Source organism: Lissotriton vulgaris, chromosome 9 (genome assembly GCF_964263255.1).
Source record: "Lissotriton vulgaris chromosome 9, aLisVul1.2, whole genome shotgun sequence".
In the NCBI taxonomy this organism is placed as follows: domain Eukaryota; kingdom Metazoa; phylum Chordata; class Amphibia; order Caudata; family Salamandridae; genus Lissotriton; species Lissotriton vulgaris.
The window spans coordinates 902,098,420-902,111,408 of NC_141697.1; the positions used below are offsets into that span (position 1 = coordinate 902,098,420).

The 12,989-nt window shown below is 46.8% G+C and overlaps 1 protein-coding gene across 1 annotated transcript in view; it reads left to right on the plus strand.

Annotated features, from left to right (window-relative positions):
• ZNF541 (zinc finger protein 541) overlaps positions 1-12,989 on the plus strand; it is a 1,260,340-nt gene that overhangs the window by 208,700 nt on the left and 1,038,651 nt on the right. The window contains exon 4 of the mRNA XM_086938682.1: positions 10,845-10,903. Within this exon, the coding sequence (XP_086794808.1) occupies positions 10,845-10,903 (59 nt within the window). The remainder of the gene's footprint in view (positions 1-10,844; positions 10,904-12,989) is intronic.

Below are 12,989 nucleotides of genomic sequence, written 5' to 3' on the forward strand. Positions count from 1 at the left end.
AGGTCAACTGACACAAGGGGAGACTCAGTGTTTCCTCCTTTGTCCGACATACTGTTTCTAGTGTGGTGTAAGTGATGCACCTACCTGCACCATGTGTTTCCCTACTGATCCCTTGCTAAGAGTTGCAGCCAAGGTGTGCTAAGCCTTGAGGAGCTGCAACAGCTGGTTCAGTAGAACTCAGAGTATTCTAAGCTTGATTATATGTACTAACAGTACTTATGTGATCTTTCACAAGATATTCTTAGGATACGTGTGGTAAAACAACAGCAAGCTCAAATCCCAACCGCGGCTCACCAATGTGAGAAGGTGGCCTGATATGCAGTGGTCACTATTCTAGTGAACACTATGTATCAGTCCAGCAACCCTTATTGATGATTGGTTGTAAGTCAACCTTATAGACCAGCTATCCTAGTAGCGTGGATACGAGCAGTCTAAGGCTAAAGACTCGAGAGGGCGTGTTAAGCCAGCTGTTATACCACATATACCCCTTGAACACCAAGTGAAAGGACACCACACAAGTGTTATGAAAATAAACAGTTATTTATTAAAGATCACAACAGCCCTGTACTCTTTATGAGGACAGGGTACTAAGCACAAACCAAAACTCTTACAAAAATACTTAAGTTAGCACAGTATATACAAATGCCCGAGGGTCACGAAAAACCATATACTTGAAAAGTGGAATGCGAAATTACTAGCAGGTAAGTACAGTACTAATAGGCTTTGGAATCGCTAGGACTTGACTATAGAATCGTTAGATTACTTCTAGGAGACCCAGGGGACTCGGGTGCAGTGTGTGCACTCTCACGCGAGATGCGGGACAAAGTCTATGGTAGCTAGAATTTGCAAAGTTAGTGTTCTCGGGCGAACCCGACCTGATAGGGAGAAAACGAAAGTAGATTCTGACCCTTGGATAGTGAGGCTATGCTGGGGCACCGAAATGCCGAAGTTACCTAGCCCAGGGGCTGCAGCTGCATAGGACTCAAAAGACGTCAGAAATCCTCGTTGACGGACCAGGAGCCTGGAAGAAAGAAGTTGCTGGCAGGCGACCAGTGAAGAAAGTTCGGTGGATCCAAGCCTGGATCGATGGAAGATGACACCTGAAAGCAGAGGGTACCAAGTTCGAGACTACTAGCCAGTAGTCAGTGGGCACCAGGAGGGCACCGGATGGTAGCCACCTCGACAAGGCGTGTGGGTGACGCTGGGCTCGGAGATCTCACGGACCAGGAGGCGTTGTCGGCTACCAGGAAGGAGGATCGAGCTGTCCCACGAAGATAGAAGCTGTCGGCGTCGCTGGACCCAGGATTGGGCAACAAAGCCTTGGCAAATTCAAGCCCACGCGGTGGACCTAAAATGGCGTCTGGAGTGGACCAGGAGGGTCCGGGGTGCCTCTCTTCAAGGAGGAAGCAAGGGCCAGTCTGGAGCAACCAGACCAGCAGCAGTGATGTCGTCGGGCGTCGTTCAGAAGGCCACAAGCCAGCCGGCTAGTAGCCAAACAACGCGGTGCACAGCAAACAGCAGAAGGGCCCCACGCAGATCGTGGAGATGCAGGGAGGCTGATCTTGGGTGCTGGAGCTGCGCAGGGTTGGGGCTTCTCGGACCCCAAAGCACTCACCAGTGGGAGACTCGGTGGGCTTGGTACAAAGAAGTCGTGCAGTCTTGGCGATCGTCGGTCCCTCGAGGTCTCGTCGCACTCACGGTTCTCAGCTTTGCTGTAGAGGTGAGTAGAGGTCAGAGGTGCCAGGGAAGCCGGGTCTCGTCGAGCTGGGTCGTCGGATTCGTGAAGAAGGACTTGCAGCAGACCGCAGTGTCCTTAGGATGGTGCCCGCTTGATGCAGGGTGACTACTCCTTAGCCACAAGGGAGAATCTTGAGGAAGAAATCTTGAAGTCCTTTCGCAGAAAGTCGTGTCTTGATTCCAAAGATGATCTAATTTGAACAGGGGGCCCGCTCCCATCTTTATACTAAAAAAGGGGGCTGACCCGGTGACTAGGTCCTGCCTATGGGTGGGACTAGGTGGGGGGTGGTTACACCCCTCAGCCATGCCGGACTTCCCCAGGCCAGGGGCTGGTGTGCCCCTGGAACTGGTTCAGACCGGCCTATGCGTAGTGAGCACCGGGGTGCCACTCAGCAGTCACCTTCCTGAAAAGCCCTGCCTACCCAGGATACACAAAACCATGTCTGGGACGGTGCTAGCACCGCCCCGGACAGGAAACCCTTTGTCCAGGCCTCCCTCGCTGGAAGGACTCCCAGCAGCAGGAGGTCAGACTCGTGTCTGTGGTGGCAGCATCCATTTTGTGGAGCTGAGGCTTCAGTTAACTTTAACCGGGGTTCACAGTTACATACATGTCGTGTCCCTCTAGAAGGGTGGAATGCTAACCCCGTCGCCAGAATTGGCGAGGGGTTAGTATTCCAATTCGTATGACACCTCACTCGACATGTTTTGATAAAGCAATACCAAAGTTAACATTTAACCGCGAGGATTATAATGCACTTAAGAGTATATGGTATGTGATATCATGGAACAGCTATTAGGACTTGGTTCCGCAAGCTGCAGACAGGCTCAGCTCATGCCAGAGCACCATCTCACATGATTCCAAGCACTCTGCCTTCAGGATTGTCAAGGCCTGCCATAGGAGTGACTGATAGGAATTTGTGTGTCCAATTTAGGGTTAGGTATAGGTATACTACACCTACAGCAAAGGGTGGTTACATGCCTTTGCCCCAGCTGTCGTGCAGCCAGTTGTGTCAAATTTAGGAGGCCAGCCAGGGGTGGCATAATACATGCTGCAGCCCCTGGCAGCCCTGGGTACACCTATGCCCTGAGTTACAGGGTCTGATAAGGTGGCCCAGTACCAATTGGTAAATGCACCTAGGGTACATGTCGTAATTTAGAAAGAGAACAGCCAGGCTGTGGGTCTGATTGGCAGGCCCACAGCCAGAGAAAGTCGTAAACCAGTGAAACAAAAAGCAAAAAATCTGGGTGATCATAGGATTGCAGACCCTACTCTCCTTACTGGTATGCACATCTCTTTATTCCTAGATACTACTTCACATTGTATGTTGTTGATTTACAGTCGCAGATATGTATTATCTTCAGACTTATATATGCTATACCATCACAGAATGTGCATATTGTATTGCTTGCTACTCTGATTCAGCCATGTGAATCTATGAAAGACACCCAAATACTGGATAAGAAATGCGTTACTTACCTGTATAACTGAAGTTATCCAGTATTAGTGTCTTTCATAGATTCACATGCACCCTCCCGCCTCCCCTGGAAGGACTCACCTATCTCTCTAACAAGTTTACGCCTAACTAGCTTGGTGTGTACGAAAATCTGAGAGACTGAGGCTCCTGACAGGAAGGTTCTAGAAGGAGGTAGTAGCTGATTGGTTGTTTCTCTTTACTTTGGTCCTTTTTACAAAAGGACACAGATAGGCTACCAAGGTGGGACCCTTGGGCCTACTCTGTTTGGTCCTTCCTGCATAAGGACCTAGATAGGACACTAAGGTGAGACCCTTAGGCCTATTCCTTTATGTGTATGTCTTAGGACATTACTTTTTTATATACCGGAGGCTCCCGTCTCGACGACGGGGAATGATTCAGGCATGTGAATCTATGAAAGACACTAATACTGGATAACTGCAGTTACAGGTAAGTAACGCATTTCTTTCTAAAAATGCGTTTTAATGGCTGCGTTATAATTGTTTGCGTTGTAACATCTTATATTCATCCAACAGGGCCCCTCTCTGCCTAATCCAGGATGGTGAAACTCTTCTTCCTCTGTGCAGAGCCCGTGTGCCCACTGCAGAGATGTGGCCAAGGAAATGAGCACCCCCTCATCTGTGGTCAATTTAAACCAGTTCTGGGGGCAGCTCCTCTTCCACTGGGATTTGCACCTTCCTGACTGGGAGAACAACAAAGGGTCCTACCCAGTTTAAGCTAACATTTTCCAGTGACAAGGTTGGGCTCTTTAAAGTTAATCAAATTCCAGGGCACAGCCCGGGTGGACTTCCTGCCAGAGGAACAGAACACCTTCCCCCCCTCCAAGACCTTTGTCTCAACTCTGGGAACAAGTTTGCACCTCATCAAAGGGGCCTTTTTAGCTCCTGGATGACAGTTGGGTTCATGCAAATGAGCACCCACAAGCTTTAGGCAGGGAAAATGTGACTTGGTAAAAGTGCCTTTTTCCAAAATATTTGTTACAAATACAACCTGAACAGTAAATTGGGCTGGTAATAACTATTTTAAAATGCTCAAGAATAACAATTGTAGCTGACTCTTAGCCATAGATACCATTATTTTATTTAATATTGTATCCTAGTGCTTTTCTGTGTAGCTGCTAACCCTGCTGCAATGCAAATAGATTTTGGGGGCTTTTCCCTCTATGGAAAGTTTTGACATTACATTTTTACATGTCCTACCTTTAAATCCCATGTACCCTATTTTACGGCTAGTAAGGCCTACATAGTGTGACTTAATAATATTTAAAAGGATGTTTTAGGCTGGTCTACAGGGGTTTATTTTGACAGGTTGAATTTGCAGTTTTAAACAGGCAGGGTACACTTGGTAGGCCTCCGGTCATGTTTACACTGTCACTGTAGTGGGTGCACAATGGGTGTCCAGGGTACACTTTTGTTTCATATACAGAGAACTTATAGATAAGTTAAATGTGCCAATCGGGGGTATGCACGTTTCATCATTTTGTAAGGGTGAGCACAAGCACTTTACAACTGGTAGAAAGGGTAAAGTGCACATAGTTCTGCAGTCAGCAAAGTCAGTGATCAGCAAAAGCAAAAATACAGGGCGACCCTACCAAAAGGGTACATTTCCTACAGTAATAGTCTAAACGTTGGATAACTGTATTATTTTAAAATTACATCTGCACCTTTCACTTCTCTGTGGATTTAATATAATATGGTGGTTGAAAAAGTAAAAAATACAGCGATTTTACATTTCTGATGGAGACTTCTACCTGTGGAATTCTTACCTTTTGAATATTCCGAGGTATCCGATTAGATCCTGAAACCTTTCAGCAGTACCTCTGTGCGCTGGTAGGCGCCGCTGTGTGGCTCTGCACTAATGTCTTTCTGCTCTGGAAATTACATTATTTTCCTTTCTGTGCCATCGGATGCAGATCTAGAGCTACCTATTGTCACTTTGAGATCTTATCTCAATTTAAAAAAATGATTAAAAATTGCTACTTTTTCAGTGTGCAAGGGATATGTCACCTCCCAAAATACCAGGTTTTAAACCCTGTAAGGATTGTTGCAAACAAATGTGTGTGATAAATCCTCATCAATTTTACCTGTGGTGCCTATGGTTGAGCCATGACTCTAAGGCCTGTGGTGCTGAAAATCAATTAAACCAAACTATGAGGCAAAACCTTACATCGGCAACCACTAAAAGACTCTACAACGAGTCCGGTCCAAGTCGAAAGTTCATGCTGGTCCAGTTTGAGATCCAGAAGTCGCAAGAGTCATTCCAGAGGTCGTCATTGTCTGCATTAAAGTCCTTGGGTAAGTCAACGAGAAAACAGAAGAAATGTAAGTGTGCCTTGGCCCCTTCACGCCATTGACACTCCTCTGAGAAGGAACGAGGATGGCACCATATGTTTGCCTTCGGGGATCCTGCAACTTGTTTTGGCAAACCCGAGTATACGGGGGCGTCTGCCACTCCTAAACAGATTGAAGAGTTTGTTGATGCAATGTTCCGAGTCTTTGGTTTATTTCTGACTTGCTCTGGCACGCCTGTAAGACAAGAGGTTCCCTACCTGGATTACCAATGGCTGGTTCACCCTCGGTGATGGTCGAGCCCTCAATGTTGCTGCCTCCAGCTCCAGTCCTGACCAACATTGCACACCGATTCCTGGTGCCTCTATGCTGATTTTATGGATGCTGGAAGATGAGACTCCTGCCAGCTTTGAATGAGGCTGCACTCGAATGCCGTAGAGGCCCGCCTCCACTTGATCTGCCTCTAGAAGGAAAAACGCACACTCTGCATTCCCAGTTTGGTACGGATTCAGACAATGACTACAATGGGTGGGTAAGATTGGCAAACCATGTCACAAGGAGAATTGGTATAACAATCTGCAGGAGGTTAGTGGCCCTGGTACCTCCCTTGATTTGGGGATCCTCTCACTCCTGATTCTGCGACTGAGGAGAGTGCTTCTTACACCATCGTTATACATAGATAGAGGCTGAAGCTCCCCATCTCGGAAATCAAGAACAATGTTCTTACAGTAGTCTTTCAGCAGGGTCAAATATCCACTGAGAACCTCCTAACTTTTAATGAAGCCCTTACAGATACCTTGTTGGAGGCCTAGGCAAACCTTGCTCTGATCCCCTAGTCAGCTGTAAGATTACACAGCAACAAAACACACAAGATGATGGACGGAATGTTGCACAATGGCAAAACATTCCGCCCTAGTCACAGATCTGGGTTTAATCCATCGTTATTTTGCTCACCAAGCCACCCCAGTTCAGACATGGCCATATGTAAATCAGTCTTGACCCTGTGCCTCATGGGAACAGTCCAGCCCGAACTGCCAAGCCATGTCTTCCCTGGACCAGAATCAAGCATCCTAGGACCGGTATCTGGCTATCAGCCGTCTTCATCCAGGATAGCTTGACTCCAGTGGCCTAGTGAGCACGGGACCCACGTCTGGGCATACCTTTCCCACATAGGGTGAACAGCAAAACACACAAGATGATGGACGGAATGTTGCACAATGGCAAAACATTCACCCCTAGCCACAGATCTGGGTTTAATCCATTGTTATTTTGCTCATCAAGTCACCCCAGTTCAGACATGGCCATATGCAAATCAGTCTTGAACCTGTGCCTCATGGGAACAGTCCAGCCCGAACTGCCAAGCCATGTCTTCCCTGGACCAGAATCTGGGGGTGAATGTTTTGCCATTGTGCAACATTCCGTCCATCACCCTGTGTGTTTTGCAGATTACACAGCACCATCACCCTGCTCTTGGTGATCCAGCATTTTTATTTCAACACTCCTCCCCTGGAAGCTTGGGGTGTGCAGGCATCTTCAAGCAAGATTTAACTTAACACTTTATCAACTATTCCCAATAGGGAGTCAACATGGATGGAAATGTTCCAGAAAACAGTATTTTTGTCCACCAGCCTGGCGCTTCTAACAGTAAATGCTAGCTGCCTTCTGGGGAGCTATTCCTGTGCCCTTTTTTGTATTCGGTGGCTTAAGTCCTCCCATGTATTACTGAAGATCTCCATCTGTCCACGTCCAGGGTATACCATACGGTCATGACACTGCCAAGTTCAAAATTTGTCCTACTTGGACACAATCAAGTGTGCCATTGACACCAGTTCTGCCATTCACCGCCATGCTTGGCTACGGTTTACTGGTTTTTGAGTCAATATCCAGCCGTCCCTTATGGACAAGACAGATTCCACTCTCAAGTGGTTCATGCAGAACAGTGCCATGGCATGCTCCCTAGGCATATCAGCCCTACCTTGCCAGCTGCACCAGTCTTACTGCTCCTTTTGCAGCTTCGGCAGAGGTACTCAATACCACCATCCAATACAACCCTCAAAAGGTGCCTATCAGTTTTGCAGTCTTTTCCATGCACCCCCATGATCAAGGTTATTGGGCTACCCAGTCCACTCCCTATCTGCAGCCCCACCAGCCAAACCTCTTTAGCTTGTCCTTAGCAGAGCACAGCCACCTGGTGAGAGGCATGATCCGATATCTCTTGCCAGATTGGAAGGCTATTCCATATGCCAGGTGGGTGCTGCAAATTATGCAGAAGGGGTACACCTTTCCCTTCATAGTTACCCCACAACAACTTCCTTTGTCCCGGAAAAACAGAACCAACTGTCCATCTTGCAGCTGGAAGTGCAAGCCCTTTTGGTCAAAGGGGCTATTGAGAAGGTGCCTGTGCCTGCAGTGAGTTGTGGTTGCTATTTCTGGAGGCCTTCATCCTATTATAGACCTGCACCAATGTTTCTCAGGTGTTCAGGAAAATGATGGCGGTGTTAGCTGCACACCTGCAGAGGTCGTGGTACCAGTCTTCTGCTAACTCGATGACTGGCTGTTGAAGATTGACTCGCCCCAGGCAGTAGTCAACCACTTATAGACTATGGCAAACCTCCTGACATCTTTGTGGTTCACTATTAACATGCTAAAGTCAAGCCTGACTGCTTTGCAGATGCTTCCCTTCATCAGAGTCATTCTGGTTATGGTTAGATGTGTGCATTTCACCCTGGAAAGAAAGTCCTGGACATTCTGGCTATGATCCAGACCTTTCAACTTCGATCCTTTATTTTAGTGAGGTTAACTATGAGACTGCTAAAATTGATGGCCTCCTGTATCCTATTGGTTGTGGACGTTAGGTGGCATATGGGGCCTCTGTAGTACGATCCTATGCCTCAGTAGGCCCAACATTAAGAGGACCTCTATAACCATGTTCAGATTTTGGAAAAGACTACAAAAGCTCTGCAGTGGTGATGGAGTCAGTGGCAGACCCCTCTGCCTTCCCATCCCAGGGGTGACAGTAGTGACTGATTACAAGTCCTGGCTCCATATCAACCTTCTGGAGCTGAGGGCCATCCTCTTGCTGTTGAAAGACGTCTTGCATCCCTCAAGGGGAGACTGTTGTAGGTGCTCACAAACAACAACTGCCATGTCATACTGCATCAAGAAGGGCAGGGTGGGGTTACAGACCCTGTGCACCTCTGGAAATGGCTGGACCACCAAGGAATTGTTCGGGTGGTGAACCACCTGGGAGGCTCCTAGGAAGGCCATGCAGACGTGCTCAGCCGTTAGCGCCTAGCAGATCATGAGTGGCAGTTGCAACGAGAGGTGGCACAAGATCTCTCCATCAGTGGGGAGAACTGTGAATATCAGCACTTCTGATCATTAGAGTTTCCAAAGTGTGTCTTGCTTGGAGACGTGTTCCTCCTTGAGTGAATCTCTGGCTTCTCTCTGCCTTTCTGCTGAAACCAAATCCACCAAGAGTTCTCAACAAGATCAGGACCACATGTGCCCAAGTCATGCTAGTGGCCCCTGATTGAACGCAGACAGTGTGGTATCCAGAACTTTTGGGTTTGAGCATTTGTCCTCCGATCAGGATGCACCTCCAGAAGGATCTGCTGTTGTAGCAGCAGAGCAGGGATCTGCAACCGTCCCTCTGCAATCTCCACCATCATGCTTGGAGATTGAGCAGCAACAGCTGAAGTCCGTCTATCTTTCTCCGGAGGTGGTTGATGGCGTCTCGGTAGCCATGTCTCCCTTGACAAAAACTGTATTCGCCTGTCTGGATACATTTGTGGCTTAATGTGGTACTCAGCAGATAAACCCCCTCCAGGAAATGTTATCTGATGTTTTCCTATTTGTTTTGTCCCTGGCTCAGCAAGGTTTTGATCTGGACACATTTGAAGGGTGCTTTCAGTTCTTTCTCCTTTTGTGCAGTTCCCAGATCAGCCCTCATTGGTTAAGTCCCCAGTTGTTATGTGCTTTTTGAAAGGTTTACGTTTGTTTCCTCCCTCTTCCTTTGTCATGTCACATTGGTCCTTATGTTTTGGCTATGCACTTCCATAAAGCTGCTTCACAGCTGCTCCTTGCGGCTTCTAACCCTCAAGACCCTCAAGACAGTGTTCCTTGTCGCCATAAGAACGGTGTGGCGTGAGTGAACTTCAGGCTCTCTGTCAACCCGCTGTAACAATCTTCTTCCCAAACAAGCTGTTTTTGCGGACACTGAAATCTTTCTTGCCTGAATATTGTGACAACGTTCTGTGTTGGTCAGATCATCACCTTGGCAGTGTTCTATGCTGTGCCACACACCCTCTACAGAGGAGGAAAAACTCCATCTCTTTGACCTCAGGAGATTGCTGAGCTTGTACATGGATCATACCAAAGAGCACGATTGGACGATCAGCTCTCTGTGGGGATATCTGGAGTGAAAAAAAGGCAAGACTTTGCTGAAGTAGTGAACCATTTGCTGCTGGATTGTTCTGTGCATTAAGATCTGCTATACATTGGGTAAAAAGCAGCCTCTCGAAGGACTGCATTCTCATTCTACCAGAGACAAATTTACTTCCCATTTCGTTGGCACACAAAGTCCCTGTCCTGGACATTTGCCAAACGGTTACATGTGTGTCCCTCGATACATTCACTGAGCAGTATCTTCTGGACAGTCGCATTTGCTAAGAGGGGCACTTTGCCAGTTCAGTCCTGCAGGATTTTCTGGTCTGAGTCTATCCACAGACCCACCTACAAATAGGTACTGTTTTGGTACCCATTCAAAAGGTGAGCAATCTGCAGCTAGCAGCTTTTATCAGAAGAACAAGTTACTTACCTAATACTATTTCTAGTTGAGGCTCTCTCTAGCTGCAATTCCTCACCAACCCTCTCAGCCTCCCTGTTCTGTTGTTGGACTCTATGTATTATTAAGACCTCAAGTCTAAGAATCTGGACACTGATCACACCAGTTTGGTTTTGGTGCTCTGTATCTGGTGGCACGGACACTCTGGAAGCAACTGAAGTCAGCGCGCAAGAGCTGTGCCTATAGGCTCCGCATGTCTTTTCCAAATCAGAATGGAGTCAATGTGGAAACCCGCGACCCTACCTACTGGAGAGCAACGGAACTGCTGAAAAGTTTCTGGATCCAATCTGACGCCTAGGGAATATTGAAAAGGTGAGTAGTCCTCGGCTAGATAGGGTCTCTATTAGGAAAAGCGTTATCAAAGGTAAGTAAATTATTTTTCTTTGGCAGAAAATAAAGGCTAAGCTTTTTATCTGTTTTTGATGGCAGTATTGCTGTTCTTAACTATTCTTAACTACTTTCATTTTATTTCTTTGGCAGAGTGGACGTAACTACAACTTGCCCAACTCTGTCACAGAGGAAACCTTTTTGGAAGGATGGTAGGCAAAGTGATTTCTTTTGGGGTAAAATGGTAGATCACAACAGTGCATTCTTGTTGCCGCCTTTTGTGAACTAGACCTGTATTTGGTGCAATGTAGGCCCTGTTTACAGAACCACATTACTCCCTTTTTTAATTAAATGTTATTAGATTAGATTCATTACAATAGGAATCAATTATACCAGAAAAAAATCGATACCAGCATATGAACTACAGTTGAGCTGAAAATCACGCAACAGATATAAGAGTTGGGTACAATACTAATGCATTGGACGAAATATCTTTTATTAGTGTGAGCATAGTCACTGTCTCTCCAATGCCTCCTCACCTTCCGTCGGCAGATAGGTTGTTAGAGGAGCTCATATATCCTTAGGGTGGGATGCCACTGGCAGTTCTTATTCTTACATTTCAAGTTGGTCTCTACAGTAGACTTGATCAGCCTTTGCTGCTTTGTTGGTACTCTGCATTTACTCCCATCATTTTTTCCAGCAGTAATGCCAGTGCTGTCAATCTTCGCACTGGTGGTGCAACTTTTTTAATGAAATCTAAAAGGCATATTTGGGGTTTCTGATCTATCCATTCTGTTAGCATGTGTGATAGTGCATCTGTTATTTGTGTCCAGTAGCAGTATACCAAGAGACATATCCAGGCCAGGTGGACAAAGTCAGCATCCCCGCGCATCTCGCTCAGTGCGAAACTTCCTTCACTTCATATCTGTGTAGTCTGTCCGGGTAATGGCATAGTTGGTGCAAATAGTTAAAGTTCATTATGTGCAGGTTACCATTAGGGGATAATATACCTGTTTATGTACAACAAAACACCCATTCAGCTTGTGTCAGTAGTGTATTCTGTGTCTCATTACATCTACTCATTGCTTTCAGTGTCATTATTCGGTTATTTGAGTGCTGTTGTAGAGCTTGGTTATCAATCTCTGGTGTGAAGGAGTGGACAGCAGTGCGTTTAGTGCAGGTAGAGTGGGGGCCTCATTCGGGAAAAGAGGGAACGCAGCTCATACTGCTGCCCGAAGCCAGTAGTATGCAAAAGTTAGCAGTCGAGTGTGATATTGTTGGTGAGGGATGTTATCTAAGTTATTGAACTCTATTCCCTGATGGGTCAGAATGGTGTTATACTATCTGCTTCCACCTCAACATGTGTGTGAGCTGTACCAGTAGTGTGCAAATTGGACTTGAGCACATAAATAGAAAGTTCCCAAATCAGGACCACCGAAGCCTCCTTATGCATATGGCAAGATGAAACTGCTGTTGTAACCTGGTTTGTTTACCTGCCCAGACAAGGGTGGTGAGGTGTGTTCGCACTGTCTGAAAGAAATATTGCGGTAACTCTCTGGAAGTATTTACGAAGAAGTATAGAAATTTGAGCAGTGTAACCATTTTCAGGATGGCTATTCTTTCTGCCATTGACAATGGAAGTTCGGACCTTCTCTGTACCTTGTCCTTGATATAGCAGTGCCATAATTCCAAAGTACAATCTCGTTTGAGTCTCGATGTAGCCATATCACAAGGTATTTCACTAGGCCAGTACTCCACCATAGCAGGTACTCCAAATGGCAAGTCACGGTGGCCGGTGTTAGCGGGAAGACCAGAGATTTGTCCCAGATAATACAGAGGCCCAAATATTTCCCAAATGTTATATATTCCAAAATATGATAGAGACTACTAGCCGCAGATTCCTTAACGTAGAATTATCCCCAGGCGTGAGACTGGATCCGGAAAACTTTTTTGCCACAGCATCCCTGCGCGCCGGGGGGACGGCATCATGTGACTCCGCCCAGGCGGCGTCCGCATACGTGACGTCAGCGAGGTCACATAAGTCCCACCCTGCGCGCCTACGTCAGTTTTTTCCTTTTCCGTGTGCAACGCGGATCCGGTCTGTGCTCCAGGCCTGTTTAGGCCCCTTTTTCTTTCACGGTTGTGATTATCTGTGTGGAACAGTGTGCGAATGCCTTCGGGCTTTAAGATTTGCACTTCGTGTAGACGCCTTATGTTGGCGACGGACCCTCAGCTCATTTGCATGTGGTGTTTGGGGGAAGATCACGGCTCCACTGATTGTGAGGCCTGCCAACAGTT